At 39.5% G+C, this 22,713-nt stretch overlaps 2 protein-coding genes across 15 annotated transcripts in view; one reads left to right on the top strand and one right to left on the bottom strand.

Annotated features, from left to right (window-relative positions):
• KIF3A (kinesin family member 3A) overlaps nt 1-14,390 on the bottom strand; it is a 149,278-nt gene extending 134,888 nt beyond the window's left edge. For 4 of the 6 annotated variants that reach the window (XM_072957408.1, XM_072957406.1, XM_072957402.1 and 1 more), the window contains exons 1-2: nt 14,213-14,389; nt 10,852-11,125 (exon numbers count right to left, since the gene is read on the bottom strand). In XM_072957408.1, the coding sequence (XP_072813509.1) occupies nt 10,852-11,125; nt 14,213-14,218 (280 nt within the window). In that variant the 5' untranslated portion in view covers nt 14,219-14,389. Of the gene's footprint in view, nt 1-10,851; nt 11,126-14,212 lie in introns of all 6 variants that reach the window. The other 2 variants (XM_072957387.1, XM_072957398.1) reach the window with 1 other exon arrangement.
• Nucleotides 14,391-19,471: 5,081 nt separating this feature from the next.
• On the top strand, nt 19,472-22,712 carry CCNI2 (cyclin I family member 2). Of its 9 annotated transcripts, none has more exons than XR_012069257.1 (4): nt 19,472-20,100; nt 20,359-20,490; nt 21,118-21,195; nt 22,579-22,697. XR_012069257.1 is itself a non-coding variant. In XM_072957319.1 (4 exons), exons 1-4 carry the CDS (start codon nt 19,498-19,500, stop codon nt 22,594-22,596), a joined length of 828 nt encoding a protein of 275 aa, XP_072813420.1. In that variant the 5' UTR covers nt 19,472-19,497; the 3' UTR covers nt 22,597-22,712. The 9 variants fall into 9 exon arrangements, 6 of the variants coding, with proteins under 6 accessions (XP_072813420.1, XP_072813415.1, XP_072813419.1 ...); XM_072957319.1 differs by having other exon boundaries at nt 21,074-21,148; nt 22,579-22,712; XM_072957314.1 differs by having other exon boundaries at nt 21,074-21,231; nt 21,738-22,707.
• Nucleotide 22,713: the final 1 nt, after the last annotated feature.

Here is a 22,713-nt window from a genome sequence, read left to right as displayed (position 1 = left end):
ATATACTGTATGCCAGACGAGCAAAGCACTGTTAAAGTATTAGAGTCAATCAGATAAATGTAAAATCTTAAATTGTAGCTAATCATAAGAAATTTCTTACAATGTATATATTAATTACTTGCTGTGGACATTAAATTGGAGAAGGTAGTATAATTACAACCAAAGAACACAGGTTCTAGAGTAGAAAGACCTCAGCGTGAATCCACATATCTGCCACTTTTCAGCCACTTGACATTAGCAAGTATCTACCCAGAGATTATCTCAATTGTAAAATGGTCAGAATTACTAGTCTACATTGATCGTAAGAACCAAATGAAGTACTTTACTTCAAGCAACCAACATGATGCCTGGCAAATGGTAGTTTTTTCTAAATGGTAGTTTTTAATCCTAAAATAAGCTCATTATTTTTAAAAAAAATTTTAAGTAATAGTTGTAAGGAATAGAGGGAGTTAACCAAAAAAAGGTGACAATACAATTACTACAGGTAATTACAGATACAACTTAAACTTTCTAAATACCCAAATTCATTCATTCAACAAATATTTACAACACACCTGAGTCTGGCATGGTGCTAGGCACCAGAGACACAGAGACAAAATGAACACAATCTTTAATCTTCTGGTGTGTATAATCTTGGGGAGGAGATAGTGGTCAAATAATCATAAACAGGATGAGTGCTGGAAATGACACAGAGTTCTAGATGTGAGGGAGAGACATAATCCAGGCAGGAGAACTGATGCAGGAAAAAGGGGGAGGAGGACAGGGAAGGCTTTCCAGAAGAGGAAAAGTTTAAGATACAATCCAATACACGAGCAAGAATTAGACAGAAACTGAGTGGACAGCAAGAGGCAAAAAAAGAAAATAAGATTTTTGAGGAATGAAATGAGACCAGAATGGAAGAAACAGAGATGGAAGAGGAAGGTAGATGCAGACAGCTAAAGAAATTGGCAAGGGCTTAATCACACAGGATGATGAAGAGCATGTTAAGGCTTTTACAGCTTATCCTAAAAGCAAAGTGAAGACATAGAATGATTTTTCAGACAGGAGTGACATCATAGTCACTATACTGTGTACAAAGAATTCAAAGGAAACAAGGGGAGATGTGAAGAAACCTGTTAGAGGGTAGAAGTGTTTAGCCAGGTGATAGATGTGCTGACAGCAGAAGGGGATGAGAAAGGTGGAAAGATTTCAGACATATTTAGCAGTTAGAATCAACAGGACCCAGCAAATAACTAGTCATAAGGGGATCAGAGAGAAGGAGGAATCTGGCTTGATGAAGGGGATGTACGGCTATGCTATGTATTGAGATGATGAACACCAATAGGAGAAGTAACAGTATGAAAGGGAAGGTCACGAATTCAGTTTAGGGGTACTGAGCTTTAAGTCTGTAATACAACCAAATGGACGTGTCAAGCAAGCCGGTGGATGCGTAAGATTCGTCTGCCAGCTGAAGTCATGGCAGTGGATGAGATTTCCTCAGGAGACAGTATAGCACGTGAAGACAGCTGAGGAAGTGACAATATAAATGAAAAAAAGATTCTCAACTACTCCCACTCTATTCAGTTAGCCTCATGTCATCATTTTCAGGCTTCTTATGAAAATAAATTAACCACAACAGAAACTACTTTTACACATGGGAATAAAAAAAGTTTTAGTTTTTTCTAACTCACTAAGTATTTCAAACTCTGCCATTAAGAATATAACTTACTGCATTCAAAGGAGCTAAAAATATCATGAACTCATATACTACAGTTTAGAACAAACACAACAGCTATCATTTACTGACTGTTTTCTATGTTCAATGCCATTTTACATGCATTCCTATTTAATTTTTACCCCAATCCTAAGAGCTATTTATATGCCTACTTTATTTGAGGAAACAAAGGCTTAGAGAGGTTGAGCCACTTGCTCAATGTCATGTAAGCGTCAGAAACAAGATCTGAACACAGTCCCTGTGGCTCCAGAGCCCATGTTTTTTTACCAGTATGTAATAATCAAAAAAAAGTTTATGTTCAAAATTAATCATGCAATGTAATTTTTAAGAATGTATTAAATATATGCAGATTACTTATTTTAAAAGGATATTAATCTACAATTTTAAAGCTGAGAAAAGTGACCCAGAAATCTGCTAAAATTAAAGAATCTCATCTTATTTTCAGAGATTGAGTTCAAATTTCTAGTTTTTAAAAGCCAACTTAACAAATCTAATGCTATCATTTCCTTTAACATGAACCTCTCTTATAACATTAGTTTTTAAAAACTAAAAATAACTTGAGATTTTACCTAGTCTCATTTCCTAACTATATATATTTTTCTTTTTTAATTTATATTTTTTAGTATAGATATTGAATACAGTTACCTGTACTAAAGAGTAGGTTTTTACCAGAAATTGACACAACATTGTAAACTGACTATACTTTAATTAAAAAAAAAAATATATATATATATACAAGAAAAAAAAAGAGTAAGGCCTTGTTGTCTATCTACTAACCATATATTTTAAATGGCAGAAGGTCCACCAGCAGCTATATTCATAACTGCCAAAACTTGGAAGCAACCAAGGTGTCCTTCAGTAGGCAAGTGAATAAACTGTGGTTCATCAGGACAATGGAATATTATTATTCATCACTAAAAAGATATGCGCTATCAAGCCATGAAAAGGCATGGAGAAAACTTAAGAGCATGTTACTAAGTGAAAGAAGCCAATCTGAAAAGGCAACATACTATATGATTCCAACTATATGACATTCTGAAAAAGGCAAAACTATGGAGACAGTAAAAAGACTAGGTAGAGGTTGCCAGGGTTTGGGGGGAGGGAGGGGTGAATAGGTAGAGTACAGAGTGAAACAATTTTGTAAGATACTATAACAGGTGTATGCATGTTATCATATATTTGCCCAAACCCACCAAGAGTATACACCACCAAGAGTGAACCCCAACATAACTATGAACTTTGAATAATAATGATGTGTCAACACAGGGTCATCAATTCTAAAAACTAACCACTGTGGTGCAGGATGTTAATACTAGGGGATTTGGGGGAAAAGGGTTATTTGGGAACTCTCTTACTCGGTTCAATTTTATTGCAGACCTAAAACTGCTCTAAAAAAGTTTATTAATTTAAAAAAATCTTTCTTAAGTGGTAGAAGGATTAGGTACTTGCTGTTGAAAATCCAAAAAGTTACAGTTAAACCACATTTGAATACTGCAGAGTAAACTGCATTATACATTATCACATTTCTAATTTTTGTTCTTTTTCAAAATGTTTTTCTATTTGTTACTATCAACAATCTTCAGTCAGAATAATACACTGGGAAATAGGTGAAAAGTCTCTTGACATTCACAAAATAATCTGTATAACATTTATTTTTTATAAACACATAATTCTGTTAATTCAAAATTAAACAAGTTACACTTCTGCTTCCAACAAAGATGAAGTAAGAAGCAGATTTACTCTCCTGGCTGAAACAAAAAGTAGACAAAATAAATGAAACGATTTTCAAGACAATGGACATCAATCAACAAAGAACTGTGTGTGTGATTCCTGAAAGATAGAAAACAGGTAAGGTGGCTCTATGATTGCCCAGCCTCCTGTCTTGAGAGAGAATCCAAGCCATGGAGTAGGAGGGGAAACCCAAGTAGTGGTCACTGGCAGACTCCCTGAGTTTAGAAGGAGCCTAGAGTCCAGAGAGACCAAGGTAGCTAGAATTTGTAGGACACACTCCCAGAGAGGAGAAAGCCGCTTTTGCTTTTTCTTTTTTTTTGTATCCTGTTTGCTTTAAGAACCAAAGTCATAAGTACAACTATATGCTGAGTCCCACAAGCCCTCCTAGCAATCATTGAACCTTGGGTGATTTTAGTAATCTCCAGCACACCTATCAGAAATGCACTTTCAATACAAGAACACAAATAGGTTAAAAGAAAAAGGATAGACTGCACCCAGGAGCTCCGCAACCTCCTAGGCAGGACTGAGACTTGTTTACAGCCCAAGGCAGATAAGATCTTTCTGCCCTGGCACCTCAGAGAACTCGCACCGCCAAGACAAACGAGGAGCTGAGATTTGGCACGGAGCAGGGACGGGGCCATTCCGTGGTCTTCCCTGAGCCTGCCTTCGGAGCGCCAACCCAAGGCAGAGCAGGCAGCTGCATAGAGCGCCAGGAGAGGGCGGGCGGCCACCTGCCTTCCTAGCAGGAACGCAGCACCTGACCACGGTGCTGGGAGGGGGCGCCGCCCGCCCACCAGGTAAGAGCTCAGCACCTGACCCAGTGTTGGGAGGGGGCGCGATCTGCTAGCCGACAGCAGCACAGACAAGGGCGCCAACAGAGGGCCTCTGGAAGCAGCAAGCTGAGTTCGCAAAACAGGGTGAAGACACAAAGACCTCTTGATAAAATCATTAAGAGCACACCGTCTGCAGGAGAACTAGATAACTGATACTCCTTAAGCCACAGTGCCAGAGAGATATGAGCAATATGAAGAAGCAGAGGAACCACTCCCAATTAAAAGATCAAGAGAAATCCCCTGAAAGCACAATCAAGGAAATAGACATTGATGGCCTTCTAGATCTAGATTTCAAAAAAGAAGTGATCAAACTACCGAAGGAACTAAAAGAAATAGTGTTTAGAGATATAAAATATGTCAAAAATGAAATAGATGCTATAAAGAAGAGCCAAGTAGAATTAGTAAACTCATTTGCTGAGATGAGAGCTGACCTAAATGCTGTACAAAGCAGGCTAGATAATACAGAGGAACAAATAAGTGACCTAGAAGACAGGACAACAGAAAGCACCCAATCAGAACAGCTGAGAGAAAAACAAATAAAAAACAATGAAAACAATATAAGGGACCTATGGGATAATACAAAGCGTGCCAATCTATGCATAATAGGGGTCCCAGAAGGGGAAGAAAGAACAAAGGGGATTGAAAAGGTATTTGAAGAAATCATGACTGAAAACTTCCCAAACCTAAAGGAATCAGATATCCAAGTGCAGGAGGCTCAGAGGGACCCAGACAAGAAGAATCCAAACAGACCCACACCAAGACATATCATAATCAAGATGGCCAGAGTCAAGGATAAAGAAATGATCCTAAAGCCAGCAAGAGAAAAACGAAGAGTGAGTTACAAGGGAAACCTCATAAGGCTCTCAGCTGATTTCTCTACACAAACACTACAGGCCAGAAGGGAGTGGCAAGATATATTCAAAGTCCTGAATGAAAAACAGATGCAGCCTAGGATACTCTATCCAGCAAGGCTATCCTTTAGAATAGAAGGAGCTATCAAGAACTTGACAGACAAGCAAAAACTAAGAGTTTAGCAACACTAAACCCATGATGAAAGAAATATTGACAGGTCTACTCTAAATAGGAAAGAAGCAGGATGCTACAAAAATGAGAAACTCATAACTGGAAAGGAGATAACTGCCATGAATTACAAAAAGAATAAACACAAAATTGTAAAAGAAGACATCTAAATCATTAAGAGTGGGAGAGGGAAGCAAGGAAAGCCACTGTGGAAAACAGTATGGAGATTCCTCAAAAGACTAGGAATAAACTTACTATATGACCCAGGAATCCCACTCCTGGGCGTATATCCAGAATGAACCCTACTTCAAAATGACACCTGCACCTCAATGTTCATAGCAGCACTATTTACAATAGCCACGACATGGAAACAGCCTAAATGACCATCAAGAGATGACTGAATAAAGAAGCTGTGGTATATTTATATGATGGAATACTATTCAGCCACAAAAACTGACAACATAATGCCATTTGCAGCAACATGGATGATCCTGGAGAATGTCATTCTAAGTGAAGTAAGCCAGAAAGAGAAAGAAAAATACCATATGAGATCACTCATATGAGGAATCTAAAAAACAAAACAAAACAAAACAAAACATAAATACAAAACAGAAACAGACTCCTAGACATAGAATACAAACTTGTGGTTGCCAAGGGGGTGGGGGGGTGGGAAGGGACAGACTGGGATTTTAAAATGCAGAATAGATAAACAAGATTATACTGTATAGCACAGGGAAATACATACAAGATCTTATGGTAGCTCACAGAGAAAAAAATATGACTATGAATATATATATGCTCATGTATAAGTGAAAAATTGTGCTCTACACTAGAATTTGACACATTGTAAAATGATAACTACTCAATAAAAAAACGTAAAAATTTAAAAAAAGGAAAAGAAAAAGCAAAAGGATAGGAAAAAAACATACCATGTAAACACTAATCAAAAGAAAGCTAGAATGTTTATAACAATCAGACAAAGTAGGTTTCAGAGTAAAGACTACTACCAGGGATAAAGAGAGTAATTTCATAATGAAAATAGGTTCATCAAAAGGACACAAAACTCCTAGGCATTTATGCACCTACTCACAGGGCTTCAAAATACATGAAGCAATAACTGATGGAATTGAAAGGAATAGCCAAATACCAAATTATAGTCAGAGAATTTGATATCCTGTCTCAGTAATAGACCAAACAGAAAATAATTAAGTACACAGAAAATTTGACTATTATCAAACAAATTGACCTAATGGACATTTACAGAACACTCCGTTCAACAATAGCAGAATACACGTCCTTTTCAGGTATAAATAAAACATTTAATAATAATAAACCACCTTCTGGGCCATAAAACAAAAGATCCACATTTTATTAAGTATGTTCTCTGACTAAAATGGAATTACATTACAAATCAGTAACAGAAAGATCTTTGGAAAAATGTAAAAAACATTTGGAAACTAAGACATTTCTAAACAAGCTGGGAACCAAAGAAGAAATCAAGAGGGAAAGTAGAAAGTATTCTGCATTGCATATAAATGAAAACACAGTTATGTCGAAATCTGTAGGATGCCACTACAGCAGTACTTAGGAGGGTAATATATAAACCTCTGTATTAGAATAGAAGAAAGGTCTCAAAACAATGACCTCAGCTTTCACCTTAAGAAAGTAGGGGGAAAAAAAGACTGAAGTAAGTAGGAGAAAAGAAACAATAAAGATCGAAGCAGAAATCAATGAAACAGAAAATATAAAGAAAAATTAATAAAACCAAAAGTCAATTCTTTGAGAAGACCAGTAAAATTGATAAACCTCTGGCCAAACTAATCAAGAGAAAAGGAGAAGACATGTTACCAACATTAGGAATGAGAAAGGTTACGTCACTACATTCAAACATAAGAATAGAGGATTGAGATATACAACTTTCTGCCAATAAATTCAAGAACTTAAATGAAATAGACAAATTCTATAAAAGACAAACTGCCAAAGCCCACTAGTGAAAGAAATAGATAGCCTGAATATTCCTAAATCTATTAAAGAAACTGAATCTGTCATTAAAAACCTTCCCCCCAAAATACCTTCAGGCCCAGTTGGCTTCACTGGTGAAGTCTACCAAACATTTAGAAAAGATGTAATACTAATTCTAGGCAAATTTTTCCAATTAATTAAAAAGGAAGGAATATTTTCCAACACATTCTATGAAACTAGCATTATTCTAATACCAAAATCAGATAAAGACATTACAAGAAAACTACATATTTATATCCCTCATGAACACAGATGCAAAAAATTTAAAGGAAATTTTAGCAAATCAAATCCACAAATATACAAAAGGATAATACACCATGACTAAGTGGCATGACTGGTTTGACATTTAAAAATAAATCACTGTAACTGATGATATTAACAAACATGTTAATTTCACTAATTCCAAGAAATACTGCATTTGGAGAAATTCAACATAATTCCTCTTCCTAAGGAAAAAAAACTCTCAGCAAACTAAGAACAGAGGGGAACTTCTCCCTTCTAATAAAGGGTATCTATGAAAAATCTACAGGTAATATCACACCACAGGTAACGCTTTCTCCTTAAGATTAGAAACAATATAAAAATGTCCATTCTCATCATCTCTATTCAACATTGTACTGGAGGTTCTATTCCAGCCAGTGCAATTGAGGTAACAAAAAGACTGGAAAGAAAGAAGTTGTCCTATCTTTATTTTCAGACACGTTCTTTCTTGTATGTAGAAAATTCTAGGGAATTTACCCCCAAAGCCTACTACTAATAATAAAAATAATAATCAAGTGTAGCAAGGGTGTCGGATACAAGGTCAATATACAAAAATTAACTGCAAAACACAATGAGATATCACTCCACATCTACTAGGACATCTATAATTAAAAACACAAATAATAATAAGTTTGGCAAAGACGTGGGGAAATTGGAAATCCCATACATTATTGGTGGGAATGTAAAAATGGTGCAGCCACTGTGGAAAACACTCTAGCAGTCAACCTTCTGACCCAGCAATTATTCTCCTAGATACTTAAGTAAATCAAAAATACATGTTCACACAAAAACTTGTACAAGAACGTTCACAGCAACATCATTCATAATAGCCAAGAAACAGAAACAACCCAAACGTTTTATTAACTGACGAATAGATAAACAAAATATAACGTATCCATACAATGAAATATTATTTGGCCATAAAAAAGAATGAAGTACTGATACATGCTACAACATAGATGAACATTAAAAACATTATGCTAAGTAAAAGAACCCAGACGCCATAACACTGTAAATATTACACTTCAATTAAATAAAAAAAGCCAGAAACAAGACTGCACACTATATAATTCTATGTATATAAAATACCCAGAATAGGCAAACTCATACACAAAGAAAGTAAGTGGTTGCCAGGGTAGGAAGGAATGAATTGGGAGTAACTGCTAATGGGTACAGAGTTTCTTTTTGAGATCATAGAAACATCCTGAAAACAGATAATGGTGATGTCTGCACAGCACTATGAATGTACTAACCCCCCCTGATTTGTACACTGTAAAATGGCAAAAGTCACAAATTTCATGTTATTTAAATTATTTCTCAATTTAAAAATCTACTAAAATAATCAATTGCTTTTCTGTATCTTAATAATGCACAATTCCAAAAAGGAAATTATGAAAACAATTCTATTCACAATAGCATCAAAAAAAACTTATGAATAATGTTAGCAAAAGTAGTACAAGATCTGTGAATTAAAAACTACAAAATACTGATGAGAGAAATGTTAACCAAGACATAAATAAGATATAATAAATATGTCTATGATATATATGTTCATGGATTAGAAGACTCAATATTGCCAGAATAACAATTCAATATAATCCCTATCTAAATCCTAGTAGTTTTTTTCGTGGAAATTGACAAGGTATTCCAAAAATGTAAAGGACTTAGAAAAGCCAAAACAACTTTGAAAAAGAATAACAAAATCAGAAAATGTATACTACCTAATTTCAAAACATTTTATAAAGCTATAGTAACTTACACAGGATAGACATGGAATGGAATAGACAAATCAGAAATAAGCCCACATATCTGCAGTCAGCTAATTCTTGACAAAAGACAATTCAAAAGGGAAAGAACATTCTCAACAAATGGTGCTGGAATGTCTGGATATCCATAAGGCAAGAAGGGGGAAAAAAAGAGAAAGAAACTAACTCACCTCATACCATATACAAAAATTAACTCAAAATGGATCACAGACTTTAATTTAAGACCTACAATGTTTACAACTTCTAGCTAAAACTGTAAGAGAAAATCTTTATGGTCTTGGGTGTGTCAAAAATTTCTTAACTGTGTCACCAAAAGCATGTGAAAAAATTGATAGCTAGACTTAATCAAAATACAAAACATTTCTCTTCAAAAAACACCATTAATAAAAGGAAAAGACGGGAGCGGGGTGGGGGGGTGCAGGGGTGGGATAGCTCAGTGTACAGTGCATGCTTAGCATGCATCAGGTCCTGGGTTCAATCCCCAGTACCGCCATTAAAAATAATAATAACATTAAATCAAAAAAAAAAAAAAAAGAAAATGAAAAGACAAGCCACAGACTGGTAGAAAAAAATTTCAAATCACATATCTGATCATAGATTTGAATTCAAAATATATACAGAACATGACTCAATAATAAGAACAAAGGCAAACAAATTTTAAAATAGATAAATATTTTGAGAGATGTTTTACCAAGAAGATACACAAATGTACAATAAGCACATGAGGAGGTGTTCAACATGGTTAATCCTTAGGGAAATACAAATTAAAACAGTGAGATATCACTACAGGTCCTCTAGAATAGCTATGATTTAAAGACTGATAGTCTAAATGCTGGTGAGAATGTGAAGAAACTGGAACTCTCATACCATGCTGCTGGGAAACAACAGTAGTATAGTCACCACTTGGGAAAACAGTTTCCCAGTTTCTTCAAAAGATAAACATGTATTAACCACGTGACCCAGCAATTCCACTCCCAGGTGTCTACCCAAGAGAAACTCTGAAACTTATCTGCACAAAGATTTTTAAAAGAATATTCCAAGCAACATTACTTTTAATAGCAAAAAAATGAGAATAATCCAGATTCTTATGAAAAAACATAAAAGGTAGTATATTCATACAACAGAATACAACTCAACAATAAAAAGGAACAAACTACTGATACATGCAACAACATAGATGACTCTCAAAAATATAACACTAAGTGAAAGAAAATAGATAAGAAAGATGCGATAGTGTACGATTTGATTTATGTGAAACTTTGAGGAAAGGCAAAACTATAGACAGAAAGCAGGTCAGTGGTTGCCTGGGGGTGGGGCTTCACATGGATATAAAAGAACTTTTGGAGGTGATTAAATTGGATTGTGGTGATGGTTTCACAACTGTATGCATTTACTACAATTCATCAAACTGTACAATTTGATTGTAATTACAATGGGTAAATTAATTGGATATTATTAACTGCTCAACAAAGTTGTTTAAAAGTCAAGTATATAAAGTACTCACCATTGTAGCCTTCAAGAACAGAATCAATAATAGGTCGGGCAGTTAAGTTATAAACATCCAGCTGTTTACTCTCAGGTCCAAAAACAGTATCAAACGTAAATGTCTTTGGAGGTTCGTTGGAAGAATCAGTCTTATGCACAGTGATAGTTCCCCTCATCTCATCCACACTGACAGCCTGTTTGTAGCACATTGATTTCTCTCTCTCATTAAGGGGCCGGCATCTAACAACCACCTTCACATTATCACAGCTTTCCGGCTTCTCTGATTTATTGATCTGGTGGAGAAAATATTTACAAATAATGAAGAGAGCATTTACTTTTACATTCAACAGATTAAATTTAAAATCTGAAAAAGGCTACTTTGTCATCTCAGTGCCTTGCACATATTAAGCACTCCATGAATATTTGTTAAATGCAATTAAAGATCTTACAGATAGAAAAAGCTTATTAAAAGATATAAAAATGAAAATAGTTTCTTTCACAATACAAATGAGGAAAGAGGAACTTTAATTCACATTTATAGTTAATGCTACTTAGGCAGAAAATGAGAGAGTATATTAGAGACCGGTCTTTTTGAATAAAAGTCCCTGACTTCTGAGTTTCCTGCCGCTAGGAAAACACACATGAACATGGTTAATAACCTTAATAAGAATATAGTAGTAAGTCCTCTGCTCCTGAGACTTTTAGTTTTATTTTCTATAATGCATTAGTAAATTTTTAAATCAAATTATATATCTGTTAGGCAGTTTAGACAGAAATGAGCACTGGGCAGGCGGAGAGGAAGGTGAAAGGAATAACCCAGAAAATGGCAAGCGTGTCTGCATTCAGTAAAAGGGACTCCAGAAATTTTTACTTTCTCTAAATAAGGGCCAGTAAAAGAAGCCAGTTAAAATCAAAGAGCTGCAGCTGCGCATAGGAGAGGGACCTGGTATAACTTGACCCAATGAACCTGCCCAAAAGGGGATAGGCGTGCCAGAGCGCAGGGAACCTTAGTTGTCAATCAATCAATCACGAAACCAGGTTATAAAAACAGGAAAAACAAAGGAACAGCACCATTTTTCCTCTCTTGGATTGGCCCACTCCCAATTTTTGGGAGTGTACTATCTTTTACTATTGTTTTTACTTCACTAATAAAAATCTTGTTTATATCACGCTTTCTGTCTCTCGTCAAAAATTCTTTTTTGGGGGAGTGACTAAGAACCGAGGTAATTCTTATTTTCCTTTTCCCAGTAACATATCCGTATATAGTTTACCTTCTCTATAAAAGACAAGTGAAAGACAGAAAAGAAAACCCAATCTCAGAGAAAAATGTTTTGGCTTGACTCTAACCTTATGAACATCTGTATATGAAAAGTTTCAATTTTTGAAATTTTATGATTAAAAATCTATATTAAAATACAATCCTATTATTAAAGTGAAGAAGTTCAACAGTTTAGTTGAACAGATACTAAATTCCTACTGTTTCAAAGCATTAAAGAAACTCTTCAAAGCATTAAAGAAACATGAGCCACTGACATTGAGGAGGAACAGGTTATATCAATTGTCTTAGTCTAGGTCATCATTATCTCAACCCACATTATGAGATGCCTATAACTACTCCTATATCTAATTACGTTCCCCTACACTCTATTCTCTACACTGCAGTCAGCTGCAACACAAATCTAATTATGTCACTCCCCTATTTAAAACTCTTCAGCGGTTTCCCACAGACCTTAGGAAAAAAATCGAAATCCTTAAGGTATTCTGTAAGATCTGGCTCTGGCCCAAGGCTACTTCTCCAGTCTTATTTCACAAGTTATCCTGCTCAGCATTCTTACCCACAGCCACATTCGCTTTCTTTTAGGCCTTTTCTTGTTACCACGCTCCTTTTCATCCCAGGCCTATCAAGGTGCTGTTTCTTCTGCCTAGAACATTCCTCACCCGCCTCGTCACTTACCCTGCAGAGCTCAGTTCAACAGCCCATTCAACTGGGAAGACTTCCCTGACAAGGTCAAATCCTTGTATAGGCCCCTAGAGCATCCTTCTTTCTTCTTCTTCTGCATCCAGTTACAATTCTTTTTTTTTTCCGCTCCTTATTTGATTAACATCTTTCTATCTAAACCAGAGGTTCCATACAGGTAGTCAAGGGGCTGAATTCAGGCCACAAATGTCTTTTGTTCAGCTCACAGTATTTAAAAATCTTTTGACTGGATGCTAAAATTTAAAAACTGAGAAATTTCACAAACATAACAATTTCTAGATTCTCTTTAAAAAATAAATGATCTGACATCTGTAGGCCAGCATTCCTACATGGCAACACTTCACACTTCACTAGAATCTACTTCTATCTATTGCATGCCACCCCCTCACTTCATTCATTAACGTTAAGTGTCTTATCTCTGTAATTATGTATGGTTTTCACCTCTGCTCTGTGAGGCAACTTTCTCTCTTCCCAAATTCAAGAACCTGGATGGTTTTGCTCAATATTGTATCTCCAGTGCCTCGCATGTGGTTGGTGCCCAATATATGCTGTGTAATCTGATAAATAACTCAAAAGCAACAGACAAGAAACAAATATTAAGCATTTAATGTCAAACGTCAAGCACTGTCCTTCATGCCTCCTGTACACCATCTTGTTTCATGCGGATAACAGCCCCATGTGGGAAAGTTTAATTATGTAGGAACGAAGGACCCAGAAAGATTAAATAATTGTCCAAGGCCTCGCAACCAGTAATAACCGGACACAGCTCATGTTCTCCATGACTGAATTCTGGACTTACGACGCCCCCTTATTAACTGCACGATAACAATCTGTGAAATCCTACAAGACAAATACACCCACCACTCATTCCCCTCACACAAAGACACCTACGGGGTTGCATTCGGCACTGTAAGCTAGAGCGCCACGAGAGGAAAGACAGACAACTCGACTCAGGAGGCTGGAGTAGGGGCAGACAGCCCAAGCGGAGCTGCATTCTGGAGCTTGGCTCCGCGGCGCAGAGACCCCCCACAAGGTGCGAGGCATCCAAAGCCGACCCTCCGCGACAGCTCCTAAACACCCTACCCAGCGGGCAGGGCTGGGAGAAAGAGCGCATCCTCTGGCACAGAGCCTTTATGTCAAGGAGCACAGGCCTTGCGGGATGCAGCAGCGACAAAGGCGGCAACGCCTGCCCCAGGTCCTTCCCAGGGTAGGCTAGACCCCACCACGGGCCCAGGTCCACCCGCGAGGCTCCCCAACTGCTCCGGCCATCCCGGCCCAGCCCTGCCCCGCCCCGCCCCACCCCGGTAGCCCGCCCGCTCCGCGCCTCCATGGCAACGGCCGCGCCACCGGGCCAGGCCGCTGACACGAGGAAGAACCCCAGAGGTTGAGCAATTCTCCTTACCGGCATTGTGACGACCTCCGTGACCGGCGGACGTCCCCGTCCGCGGTGCGGTCCAACGACGCCGGGTTCGCGGGAGAGGCGGGTCAGAGACTACCGAAACACCGCCTTGGCGCTCCCGATACTGCGGCTCCTCAGGCGAGAGCGCGCTGTGCGCAGGCGCACTCCGAACTCGCCCCGCCCCGTCCCGTGGCCTCGGTCACGGCCTCTTGCAATACGCCTGCGCAAAGACTTTCGGAGTCCGTCTCCTAGGACACCGGACTGAGGCCGCACCTGCGCAATGCGGCCATTCCTCTGCTGGAAATCTGGCCCGCATTGGGGCGGGGATATCTGGCTACCGTGGGTGGGGGAGGAGGAGGCGCTCCTAGATCCCAAGGCCCATCTTCTAGCTTTTACAATACTCTGAATGTTAAAAACAACAATAGCAATTAAACATTGTGTCCCATTTGAAGAGCTTAAGACTTTACACATTTTACTACGCTTAATTGACGACTTGTTTATAACCTGTCTCACCGTTAGGTGAGGTCGTGAGAATCTTTGTGAGTATTCTCACGATTACCTCCAGAGCCTGGCACACCGTAGGTTTTCAATCATTTGTGAAGGGAAGAATGATCTATTCTCTTTCCGGTCCGAACATGTCCCCTGAACGCCACTCTGCTTAGATGTGTAATAGGCATTTCAAGTTTATTATGTCCAAAATTGAAACATTGATTCCCCGCCTCCCACTCCCTACTCCGCTAAACTTAAATGAATAAATAAATGAATTTTTAAATTCTCATCACAATAAATGTAAACTGAATGCTGACAAATGATCCAGTCAAAACCAAAGTCTCTTTCTCTCATACTCAATATCCAATGTTTCTATTGAGCTAGTTGCCTCTATCTTCAAAGTAGAACCAGAATCCGACCACTTCTCACTACCACCACCATCTCTCACCTACGCCACTAAGCAACTCAGACTGGTTTCCTTCAGTGGATCCTCGTCCATCTTAGTCTATTTTCAACACAGGAACCAGAGGGATGTTGTTAAAACATGAATCAGATACTTGCCTTTTCTTCATTCAAGACCTGGCAATGATTTCACATCTCACAGGATAAAAGTTACGGGCCCTCCCCATTTCCTGCCATCTTCCCTCTTACTCATTATTGCCAGCTATTCCTCTCACACCAGCTACACCTGGCCTCCTTGATTCCGCCAACATTGTGAGCATGGTTCCACGTTAGAATGCAAGGGCTTTTGTGCTTGCAATGGGAGCTAATGAAAATACTTAGTGGAAGTGCTCTGTTCTAAGAACTTTACTTCCTATTTTATTATTAATTCAATTTACACAATAACCTTTTGAAATAGGTACTATTAGTCATTTTTATAGAAAATTAGAATAACTTTTTCCCAGATTTTAAAAACTGAAGCATAGAGTCATTAAGTAACTTGTCCAAAGTCATATATATTGGGCAGTGACAAAGCCCAGGTCCAAATCCAAGCCCTGGAAATCTCTCCCCGTAGATATCCACCTGACTCCCTTACCCCTTTCAGAATTACTTTGTTCACACATTACCTTCTCAGTGAGCCTACCAATGATCTGTCCATTTAAAATTCCAGCCTTCAGCCCCAGTCTTCTTATCTCCCCTCCCTACTTTATATTTCTCCACAGTACTAATCACTATGTGATATACCATATATATGGTATATATTATATGTACATATACACAGCTTTATTGAGATATAATCACATATCATACAATTCACCAATTTAAGTTGTACAACTCAGTGATTTTTACTATATACAGAGTTGTGCAACCATAATCACAATCAATTTTAAACCTTTTTATCATCCTAAAAAGAAACTCTATATTCAATGCCATCACTTCCTCTTCCCCTCACAACATCCCAGTTCTAGGCAACCACCAATCTACATTGTGTATCTGTAGACTTGCCTATGCTGGACAGTCCATTAAAGTGGAATTATATAATATATGACCTTTTGTGAAATGATTTCTATCACTTAAAGTTTTCAAGTTTCATCTCTACTGTAGAACAAATCAGTAACCTTTTACTTCTTACGGTTGACTAATGTTCCATCGTATGGATATACCACTTTTTATCCCTTTATCAGTTGATAGGTATTTGGGTTGTTTCTACTTTTAGGCTACTATGAATAATGCTGCTACAAGTTTTTAATGTAAATATATTTCATTTCCCTTGGGTGTATACTACAAGTAGAATTGCTGGCTCATTTGGAAACTCTAACATTTGACATTTTGAGGAACTGCCAAGCTGTTTTTCACAGTGGCCTCACCACCAGCAATGTAAGAGGTTTACAATTTCTCTACATCCTCACACTTGCTATTATCTTGCCTTTTTTTTTTAAATTGGAGTATAGTCAGTATACAATGTTGTATCAATTTCTGGTGTACAGCACAATATTTTCATCATACATATACATATATTTGTTTTCATATTCTTTTCTGTTATAGGTTGCTACAAGATATTGAATATAATTCCCTGTGCTATACAGTATAAACTTGTTTATCTATTTTATATTTATTAGTATCTTCAAATCTCAATCCCAGTTTATCCCTTCCCACCCCCTTCCCACCTTGGTAATCATAAGTTTGTTTTTTTTATGTCTGTGAGTCTGTTTGTTTTATAAATAACTTCATTTGTGCCCTTTTTAAGAATTCCACAGATAAGTGATATATGGTACTTTTCTTTCTCTTTCTGGCTTATTTCACTTAGAATGATGGTTTCCAGGTCCATCCATGTTGCAGCAAATGGCATTATTTTGCTATTTTTATGGCTGAGTAGTATTCCATTGTGGTATAGATAGATAGATAGATAGATAGATAGATAGATAACAACTTCTTTAGCCAGTCATCTGCCAATGAACATTTAGGTTGTTTCGATGTCTTGGCTATTGTAAATAGTGCTGCTATGATCATTGGAGTGCTTGTATCTTTTTGAACTAGTGTTCCCTTTGGATATATGCCCAGGAGTGGGATTGCTGGATCATACTGTCTTTTTAGTTTTTTAAGGAATCTCCATACTGTTTTCCATAATGGCTGCACCAAACTACATTCCCAGCAACAGTGTAGGAGGGTTCCCTTTCCTCCACATCTTCTCCAACATTAATCGTTTATGGATTTTTAAATGATGGCCATTCTGCCTGGTGTGAGGTGATACCTCATTGTAGTTTTGATTTGCATTTCTCTGATAATTAGTGATATTGAGCATTTTTTAATGTACTTATTGGTCATTAGTATGTCTTCTTTAGAGAATTGTATGTTTAGATCTTTTGCCCATTTTAGGATTGGGTTGTTTGTTTTCTTCTTTTGTTATTAAGTTGTATGAGCTGTTTGTATTTTCTGGAGATTAAGCCCTTGTAATAGCATCATTTGCAAATATTTTTTCCCATTCCATATGTCTTGCCTTTCTTATTACAGCCATCCTACTGGTGTAAAATAATATCTCATTGTGGTTTTGATTTGTACTTCCTTGATGACTAGTGATGTTGGACATCATTTTGTGTGCTTATTGACCATTTGAATATCTTTTCAGAGAAATGTCTAGCCAGTCCTTTGCCCTTTTCATCTTTCTTTTCATTATTAAATTGTAAGATTCTATATATATTCTAAATACAAGCCTTTTTTCAGGCATATGATACACATATATTTTCTCCCATTATGAGCACTGTCTTTTAAATTTCTGAATGGTATTCTTTGAAGCTCAAAAGTTTTTAATTTTGATCAAGTCCAATTTATATATTTTTTCTTTTGTTGTACTTTTGGTGTGTATCTAAGAAACTACTTCTCAACCCAAGACATGAAGATTTATTCTTTTAAGGGTTTTATAGCATTAATTCCTATATTTATACCTATGATCTATTTTGAGTTATTTTTGTGTATAATATGGTATAGGGATCCAGCTTGATTCTTCTGCACATAAATAACCCATAATCATTTGCTACAAAGACTGTTCTTCCCCCACTGAATTATTGTGGCACCTTTGTCAAATACCAATTGGTCATAAATAGGAGGGTTGATTTCTAGACTCTCAATTCAATTCCATTAATCTATGTATGTCTATCCCTGTATATGTCTATCCTAATGTCAGTGCTGTAGTATCTTGATTACTATAGGCTTGCAGTAAATTTTGAAATCAGATAGTGTGAAGCCTCCATCTTTATTCTGCTTTTTCAGGATTGTGTTTGCCATTCTGAATCCCTTACATGTTCATAGGAATTTTAGAAACACTTTGTCAATTTCTGCAAAAATACAGTTGCAAGCATAACAGGGATTATGTTGAATTTAAATAATTTGGAAAGTATTGCCATTTTAACAATTTAAATCTTCCAAGTCATGAACATGGAATGCTTCTCCATTTATTTAGGTCTTCTTTAATTTCTTTCAGATGTTTTGTAGTTTTCAACATGTAAATATGCCCCCAAGGGTAACCACTATCTTGAGTCTAACATTATAGATTCGTTTTCCTTGTTTTTATACTTTATATAAATGGAATCATAACTTCCATAACCATAAATGGAAGGATAACTCTTTTATATCTGTCTCATCACATTCAATACTATGTGAGAATCTTTCTTATTGGTTTTAGCAGTTCATTCTTTTTCAATGTGGTGTAGTATCCTACTGTGTGAATATACCACAATTTGTTTATCTCATTCAACTGTTGATGGACATTCGAGTTGAACCCACTTTGGGGCTATTACAAATAGAGCTGCTCTAAATAAGTAGGTGTCTTTTGGTGCACACGTGCATTTCTGTTTGGCACATACTTAGGCGTGGAAGTGCTGGGATTTCCATATATTCTACCCATGTTTATTGTCTCTGTCCCAACTAGAAGGTAAGCTCCACGTCTGTTTTATTTACTGTTATGTGCCAGCGCCCTAACACATTGCAGGGCTTCAATACATAACCTTCTCCAGGGCCTGTGTGGTCACCAGCTACCCACCCCATCCTGGACTCAAGACCCTATGCCAGAGACTCGGACTTAGGGTGGGGAAGAGGGGCTCAGTGGGTTGGCGCTCGGTGGCCGGACGAGTAGGGGGGATCCTTCACCCACCTGTGTGCCCTGTCCCGCCGCGTCCCAGGTGCGTGCCCCTCACCTCGCGAGCAAGTGGCCAGGAGGAGCGAGCCCCCAGCGCCCGGGCCAGGGCTGCGGGGTGGGCCCGCAGAGACCGCCCCGCCCCGCGCAGCCCCAGCTGTGTGTCCCGGGCGCTGGGTTAGAAAAAGCCGGGTTAAGCCGGGACCCAGACCCAGGATCTGGCGCCGCCATGGCCTCCGGCGGGCAGCCCCCGCCGCAGACATTGGCCTCGGAGGTAGGACCTGTCCAGCGTCCAGGCGAGAGTCCGGACGCAACGGCCCTTCGCTGTCTTCTCTCGCCGCCTCCGTGGGAAGTGTCTCTCCCCGCGGCGAGCCGAAGTTTCCCGGAGGCGTACCAGCGTGGAGCGGCCCGGCTCCCCGCACCGTCCGGGACCGGACCGAGGTTGAGGGCAACGCAGGCTCGGCAAGCTGCGCGCCCCGTCCCAGCCCTCGCTATGTGGAAGCCACCCCCGCCGCCCCGCGACCTAGGCCAGTGCCTCCTGGAGCCGAAAGACTGGGCAGGCGCTGTGGACGAGCGCCAGCTGGACGCCCACTTGACGCAGGCCCTGGGCCGCGAGGCGCGCCTGTGGCGGGGCGGCCAACTCCAGGCCCCGGTCCTCGCGCGGGGCCCTCCCAGGAGCACGTTCGTCCCCGTCCTCACGCGCGCACCGGACGCGGCCGGGTTCCGCCTGCACCCTGGCTCAGGTGAGCCGCACCCTGGAGTCAGCACCTTCCCCAGGTGCGTCCCCTGCACGAGACAAGAGGCGGCACTCTCCGGGATTCTCACTGAAACGGTACTTCTCTAGTAGGTGCTTGTGACGAGGGCTTGTTTGAATTGGGGAACTTTGCTTAGGACCAAAACAATGGGTGCGGGAAGAAGGGTCTGAATTGAGGGAGCTGCTAGACAAGAGAGGCACTTTATCCGACCGCGATTTAAGGCGAAGGCGCTTCTCACAGCTCCTCTGGGCACATTAAGCAGGGGGTCGAGCCCCTGGTGCACCAAGTCCAGCCACCAGAGACCCTCCCTGCCCTCCCCGACCTCTTCTTTTCAGCAAGTGGAGATCTGCGACGCCTTCCAGGAAGTCATGTTATGGCTCCTGAGAATTGAGAACATCTTTGACTTCTCCCAGACCACTTTTAACCTGGCTCTTAGTATCTTCAGTCGCCTCATGGTTTCAGTCAAGGTAGGGAGATCTCTGATGGATGGTGACAGATGTTGGGCGCAGAAATTGACCTCTGTTTCCCATTGCTGCCTGACAAGTGAGCCATCCCAGATTTTCAAACTGAGGCTCATAAACGATGTAAATAGCTCCAAGTGGTAGAACTGGAATTGCAGCCTCTCCATGTCCTACCACTGTGCCTGTCTGGCTCAGTGTTGTGCGGCTGACAGGGGTCCATCTGGGGAGCATGAGAAGATACAGTTGGGAAAGGACTCCCCATGTGATGAGGTGGGGTGTGCTTGTCTGGACTGGTCCAGTGCAGCGAAAGGCCAGGATGGAGCTGTGTGTTGCCTGAGATAGTGCCATATTTCCCACCTTCAGTCAGTCCTCCCACAGAGGACTAGACTAGTCAGTTATCTGTGGTTCTGAAACCAAGTTATCACTGGTCACATCTAAAACTGGGACTAACTTTCTTATAGATAAATATAATCAGTCTTTTTAAAAAATTTAAAAAGAAAAAACTTAAGTTCTTAAAAAAAACACAGATGCTTTATAGTTAGTTTCTGGCATTCATATTCTGCTTGAATGTGTTTCTTCCATACTGCAGATAAAAAAGCATTTACTCCATTGTGTCACAATTACTTCCTTAAGACTTGCTGCAAAAGTTAACGAAGAGGAGGAGGTATGCATCCCTGGAAGTTCATTCTCAGCTGCTTTCGAAGTATCAGGGTGTGTAACACTGGGAGCACTCAAGTTTCCTGAAAGGTCTGAGCTCTTGGGAATGGGCATTTTGGAAAACTCATTACCTATCCAGGATCTCTGCTGTTCCTTCCTAAGAACTGCCAGAATCTGGGACCCCATAAATGAGGAATTAGCACAGCTGAATGGTCTTGGCCCAGCAAAGCCAGAGGCCTGACATCCTGGCAGATATGATATGTTGTTTCATTGGTTGATGCCAGATGCCACCTCCCACTAAGCAGAGGAAAAGGCCTTCCAAACCATATGGCCCCCCCAGAAACTACATCTAAGAAAGTTGCTTGAGACTTAAGGACTTGGCTATATCAATGAAACTGGTCTTCAGGGACTCTGGGACCATTCTCCAAAATGGGCATGAGGGCCATGTGCAGCAGGTGGAAGAGAAGCCCCCATAAGTACTTCAGGCTCGCTTGAACTTCTCAGTTGCACTAGGGCTTCTGTTTAGTATAAGATTCTTTTCCAATATCCTTCCCACACCTCCCTTCCTCCATCCCTCCAACCTCTTCCCCTTTCAGGATAGTGGAACCACCGCCATTTCTACAAGGACTCCCTCGGCTGATCTCAGGAACCAAGGGTGCCTGAAAAAGTTGCTTATGTGTGCAGTTCCAAACAGTCAATAAAAAATATTTTAACCCTGTTTATTAGAGTATAATTTCTGTCCCACAAGATACTTTTGTCCAATTAAAAGTCAAGAAAATAGTCCTTGAAAGAAATATTTCTAGAGGTTATAGTAATACTTTATCTAAAAAAGTAGGACCAAGCCTTCAAAGCACTTGGTACTTGAATGTTTACTCATAGACAAGCCTTATTAGTCTCCCTGGGAAAAAGTCATAGTTTTTCCAGAAGTGAATTGCCTTAAATAAAGGCTGAAAGGAATGTGTTTGCAGCTATGGTGTTGCCAAAACCATGAGAGGTTTTATCAATGAATCTGTCTAATTTAGACCATGAAGCTCAAAGGCTTACTTACTCTTCTTCTCAAAGACAAGGGAAAAGATAACAGAAATGGGTAGAGCCTACAGCTGGAAAGCTTTGAGTGCATTCTTACAGCTGAATCGGGGAGACGGCACAGCCCCAGCCTCCAAGGCACCTTCGGGTATAAGCTGGAGTACAGTTGGGGAGCAAGACCTGTTGGCAGAGGGTGACCATGTGACATTCACTACATATTGTCACAGGTACCTGGGGACTTGACAGATAGCCAAGATCTGGTTTGGTTTTTCTTTCAGAAGCAGCTTCAGTGACAGGTCACTAGAAGACAAATCTACTAGGGTCATAGATGCCCAGCCCCCCCAGGGATAAGAAAACAAAAGCTACCATGACATGGAGTAGGGCTTTGGCCTCTTTATTTTCTTTTTACAGTTAATTCCACGCATATAAGACTTCATAAAGCACTATGGCTCTGGCTATTCCCCGAATGAGCTGCTGAGGATGGAGCTGGCTATTTTGGACAAACTGCACTGGGACCACTATATTGGGACACCGCTGGATTTCTTG

This window comes from Vicugna pacos, chromosome 3 (assembly GCF_048564905.1).
Source record: "Vicugna pacos chromosome 3, VicPac4, whole genome shotgun sequence".
NCBI lineage: Eukaryota > Metazoa > Chordata > Mammalia > Artiodactyla > Camelidae > Vicugna > Vicugna pacos.
Note: the sequence above shows the minus strand (reverse complement) of the source record. Positions and strands in the feature narration are given on the sequence as shown.